Source organism: Otolemur garnettii, unplaced genomic scaffold, assembly GCF_000181295.1.
Source record: "Otolemur garnettii isolate 467f Iridium unplaced genomic scaffold, OtoGar3 scaffold00133, whole genome shotgun sequence".
NCBI lineage: Eukaryota > Metazoa > Chordata > Mammalia > Primates > Galagidae > Otolemur > Otolemur garnettii.
The window spans coordinates 2,822,114-2,827,578 of NW_003852528.1; the positions used below are offsets into that span (position 1 = coordinate 2,822,114).

Below are 5,465 nucleotides of genomic sequence, written 5' to 3' on the forward strand. Positions count from 1 at the left end.
TGGTACTCTCTGGCTGAGGTCAGATTTGTATAGATCTTAGCATGGTGAAGTGACTGTTTTCCTACTCAGGATGGTACTCTCTGGCTGAGGTTAGGTTTGGGCAGATCTTAGCATGGTGAAGTGACTGTTTCTTACTCAGGGTGGTACTCTCTGGCTGAGGTCAGATTTGTATAGATCTTAGCATGGTGAAGTGACTGTTTTCCTACTCAGGGTGGTACTCTCTGTCCAAGGTCAGATTTGTGTAGATCTTAGCATGGTGAAGTGACTGCTTTCCTACTCCGGATGGTACTCTCTGGCAGAGGTCAGATTTGGGCAGATCTTAGCATGGTGAAGTGACTGTATTCCTACTCTGGATGGTACTCTCTGGCTGAAGTCAGATTTGGGCAGATCTGAGCATGGCAAAGTGACTGTTTTCCTACTCTGGATGGTACTCTCTGGCTGAGGTCAGATTTGTATAGATCTTAGCATGGCGAAGTGACTGTTTTCCTACTCAGGATGGTACTCTGGTGGCTGGTCCTTGGCCCTTTCTAACCCTAGCCACTGGGAGCAGCTGAGGGTGTTGAGGATGGGTGAGTAGCATGTGGGGTGAGTAATTACCACTGACACAATCTGATGCATTTATAATTAACTTATGAGGACATTGAAGAATTCTTGAAATACTGAGTAAGCATCCTTTGCTTTTCATCATCGTGGAGGAAAATCTCAATGATAATCTGCCCTGCTAACATTGAGTTATGTTTTAAAGAACTTGTTTAAGGTGTTGATGGTATTTATAGTTTTCATATAGTTTGTGTTGTGAGAGTGCTTTCCTGACTTAAAGGTTGAAGGCTTTTCTTAAAAAGAGTCACTCCATTCTAAAGTCACCCCCTTATCAGAATCTGGGAACGGGGCAGCTTTTCTGTGGACATTGGTGGTTTATGTTCACTCTATCCCTCGTTTCCAGATCCTGTGTTTCACTGGGGTTGTTGCCGAGACGTTCGGCTTAGCCGAGGGATTTGGTATTCCATGTAGTTCCTGAGAGGTGGGATTATTTTAAGTCCTTGCCCACCTACTCTGCCCTTTATGGGAAAAGATCTCCCTGCTTTTGGCTTGGAAGATTTTGGAAATCTGAATAGCAACAACAAGTAAGCATATCTAGGGTGGTAATACAGTGTTCTTGTGGGATGAATTATCTTGCTGTTGGTAGTGTTATGCAATATATTGATGTATTTTTAGATGTTACATATTTGAGTAATTCTAAGTTTCTAATTTTTTTTTTATAGTCAGCAAGCTCAGGAGAAATGTCTAAAAAGTTGTCAGATGGATCTTTTAAAGACTCCAAAGCTGAAACAGAGGTAAACTTTAAAAAATGACCATAAGAGACATAATGTTTGTGTTGGAATAGTAAATGCTGTGTCCTCTCCTGGTCCACCGAGGCCTGGGAGCAGAGCACGTTTGGGCCTACATGGAATAGGCCCACGTTTATTTTGTTATAAAAGTAATAATGTAAATGTTTTATCTCCTGGGAAAATGGATGGGGTGTATTTATTTTATGTTTTTCTGTGGGCACTCCTGGGTCTATTTAGAACTTGGTAAGTGTGATATTTGATTTATAAAGGGATGGGGTAGTCACTTGGGGGAGAGGGTGGAGGTGGCACTCAGGATGAATCTTGGAAATGATTAGAGATTAAGTCACCAGGAAGACAGGGAAAGGGACGGTTGGCTACAGGGACACCGCCAAGCTCTGCTTGGCCTGTTTGGGATCCCACATTTTCACAGTGGAGGCCCACTTGTCCATGTAGGCCTCCTGTGGAGGTGAGAGCCCTCCTAAGCAGCAGGGTCCACTGAGGTCCAGGTCAACTTTCACAACCCAATTTGCATCTCAGAAGTGCTGGGGAGATGATTGGGTCCTGGAGGAGAGGCTGGGAGGCCAGTCAGGAGGCCTCGTGGGGCTGGAACTGTGCCAGGAAGCAGGTACAGGGCGTGCGGTTAGTCTCTACTTGGTTTTCTGTTTCAACACAATATGGAAGTTTTTACTTTCAGAGTTATTTACAATGCATGTAATAAGTGTATAGCAAGAGAGGTGAGACCTCATTAGCACATCTGGTATGAGAGTGATTCTCAAAGTGTGGTTAGCAGTATATTTCTATGTACTTGAAGCCACTAAACTTTTTTTAACAGTTTTTTCAGCAGCACTTAACCTTTTTAAGGCTGTACAAAAAGATGGAATCCTAAATTTAGCATGTAAGACTCTGCCTTGTCCCAACTCATGCTGTGGGGCCGGGAGTGCTTTGTTCCGAGCTGACATCAGTCTCTCTCACGGCCACGGCTTGCAGATGCTGCTCTCCCTTCATACTCTTCCTCAGCAGAGCTTGAAAAATAAATGTGCTAGTCGTATTGCTGTGTGATGCGGCAGTTAATTTTTTTTCATTCTCTTTTCTTTAAGACCGAGATTTCCAGTAGATTATCCAGGTCATTGACAACAAAAACTTCAAAACGGCGTTCCAGAAATTCGGTGGAAGGTACGATAGAACATATATGTGGCTGAGAATATGGGTATTATTTTTTTTTTGCTTTCATCACAATATCTAGTAGGAAAGAACTCATGTGGCTGGAAAACAGACCTGCTGTGTCCAGGAACGAACAGTGACTGTGTGGAAATAATGAAGATTTGTGTCTCTTATGCACGTGTGTGCATGTGTGTGCACCAGAGTAACCTCCCCTGGTATTGTGAGCTCAGTGAACTCACACGCACATGCACACAGGTGTGCTTTGCTGGAGAATTGTGTAGAAATCTAAAGGGTGTGACTGAATTTTCATTTTCCAGAAACACTTCTGCTTCATTGCCTCTGTCCTCCTCATTGGTAGGCTGAGTTTAAGGTTGAGGCAGGCTGGATGTGAAGAGCATTTAGGCAGATCATGTTTGTGCACTAAAAACCAGTGGATGTGGCTGTGAGTCCCAGTGTGAGCCGAAGCCCACAGGCCTGGCCTGGGGTTTGCCCACAGACAGTTCTTCCAGATAGACCGGCAAACAGAGCCAGAACGTCAGGCAAAGGCAGGGAAGGTGCTGCTGGAGGCTGCTCGGTTGGAGGCTCACCTTTAACTGGAAAATGAAGTTCCCGGGAATGAGCACTAGTAGTTTCTCAAGAATGATGCCTTTCCTAAATCGTGAGGTAGTTGGGACTTTTCCTTTGGAAATGAAACCTAGGTGGTAAGTTCCGGTCTTTCACGATGGGTGGCGAAGCTTCAGTGAACGTCTGTGTGCCCGAAGCCTTTTCTCTCTGGCGGGTGGTCGCTGTGGGCGGGGTCCCCAGAAGTGTGGTCACGGGCAGGAAGGGGCACAGGTGCTGTGGGGTCTCAGCTGCCCCAGTGCCACTACTGGTGTCCTCTTCTTTACCTTCTCCAGGGTTTTAAAGATGTGTTGATTTTGGTGGATGAAAAACAAAATTTAATTACCAGTGAAACTGCACGTTCTTCTTGTGTGTGTCACTTTCCTCTGTCTCCTCTGCCTCTGTCTCCTCTGCCTGCAGTGTCACATTCTCACCGGCCTGTGCTGCCTGCACTCAGGATGGCTCGCTTCACAGAGGGTTTCTTATATTTTTTTCCACTAATTATGTTTGCTCTGGTTTCTTATTTGCCTGAGTGTTATATTTTTATGTACTTGAAGCCACTAATCTTTTTTCATAATTTGTTCAGAGATTGGAGAGATGAAGATTTGTATCTTATCCTACATTTTCACACTAGTCTGTTTATGGTATAAAGTGAGGCTCTGAATTTAGTTTTCCAGAATAATTCACCGAGTGTTCTAGGAGCACGTGATAATTAGTCGCACCCTTCCCTCCTGCTGTTGCCCTTTGTAATCTGTGTCTGATGTGTGTGTTTTTCCCACTTTTCTGTTTTGCTACTGTTTTCCTATCATTGTTCTTTTCACAGAGTTTTAAGCCATTTTATTTGCTTATTCTTCCAGATGAATTTTAAAATTACTTCATGTCCCAAAGAATCTCATCTTCCATAGAACTAATGTCCTAGGATTTAAGTGGACTTGCATTAGGTTTAGTTTGGGAAGATTGGATCCTTCTAATTCCACATTAGTAAACTGGTCCCCCCTTCCCGAGAAGGTGTGTGTGATGTGGTTGGGTGTGTCACTTAGTCCAGGTGCTTGCTCCATAATGGGTTTTGTTTTTAGGGCAGCGGTTCTCAACCAACTGTATAATGGCTTGTGGCTTTAGGAAGGTCAAGAACCACTGTCTTGGGGTGTTTTTTGGAAATGGTTATCTTTTTTCTGTCATTGGTATATGGGTGATTTATTGATTTTTGTTAACTGTATCTTAAATCTAGCTTTGCTCTTGAATTCAGTGGTTCTTCCATTGATTCTTCTGGGTTTTCTAAACAGCAGCTGTATCATCTGTTCCTTTTTAATCACTCAGGATATTTGCATCTGTGTTTACTGGTGAGCTTGTGTTACAGGGTTCTTTTTGTGGGATCTTTAAGAGATTTATTATCAGAAATTTGCAGGCTTTGTGACTTAGCTTCACTGAGCTGTCAGCAACTCAGTGGACTTTGTCTCCCTGCCTGCAAGCCGGGTGCTGACCTTACCGTGGGTTCCCTGGCAAAGCTGGCACTCTGCCTGGACGTCCTGCCTTGCTTAGGTGGGTTGGCATTTGGGCAAATGTCAGTACCCAGGGGTGTGCGAGACACAGGATTCTGTTCAAGGGACATGTGAGGATATCAGGTTTGTTAAATATACTTCCACATTTAAAGTAATTCCAGAATCTCTATCGAATGAAAAAACATTCTATATAAGAATATAGTTTTTGCTTATTTTTAAGTAGCGTATGTATAGCAGAGCTGATCACTTGGAGTGAGTACATTTTAATTTCATTTGTTTGTTAACGAGGCAGCATTACAAGTTAAGTTTAATACATATTTTCATTGTGCAATTTCACGTCAGGAAGAAGGGACTCTAGAGCCAGTGAACATACTCTTTCCTCTGAAAAAGAACATAACCCTCCCTACTGTAAAAGTCAGAAGGAACACACCGTGAAGCAGCTCGGTAAGACTGAGCGAGCCCCAGCCGTGCCGTGCGTGAGTGTGTGCGAGGTGAAGTCTTCCCTGCCTGCTTCCTTGCCTCCTTGATCATTGAAGTGGTGGCACTCGGTGGGGTGGTCGGTGTGGGTGGCTCTGCTTGCCCTGCAGCCAGAGCACCTCCTGGCCAGAGCAGAGAGGGGAAGAAGCACATGTGGGCACTCCCAGTCAGGGCCCCTGCCAGCCACAGATGTTTCTACACTAGGTGATTATGGGCAGAAATTGTCCATTTGAGCGTTCCCTTTTTTTTTTTTTTTTTTTTTTGAGACAGGGTCTGTCTTTGTGTCCCAGGCTGGAATGTAGTAGTGCAGTTAGCTCACTGCGGCCTCAAACTCTTAGCCCAAGTATCCTCCTGCCTCAGCCTTCTAAATGGCTGGGACTATAAGTGTGTGCTACCACAC

The 5,465-nt window shown here is 44.3% G+C and overlaps 1 protein-coding gene across 3 annotated transcripts in view; it reads left to right on the forward strand.

Annotated features, from left to right (window-relative positions):
* The window catches only part of TRAF3IP1 (TRAF3 interacting protein 1), a 90,480-nt gene that overhangs the window by 12,613 nt on the left and 72,402 nt on the right, over nucleotides 1–5,465 (forward strand). For 2 of the 3 annotated variants that reach the window (XM_003798240.2, XM_003798241.2), the window contains exons 6-7: nucleotides 1,263–1,334; nucleotides 2,426–2,501. In XM_003798240.2, coding sequence (XP_003798288.1) covers nucleotides 1,263–1,334; nucleotides 2,426–2,501 — 148 coding nt within the window. Of the gene's footprint in view, nucleotides 1–1,262; nucleotides 1,335–2,425; nucleotides 2,502–4,930; nucleotides 5,033–5,465 lie in introns of all 3 variants that reach the window. The other variant, XM_023518262.1, reaches the window with a different exon arrangement.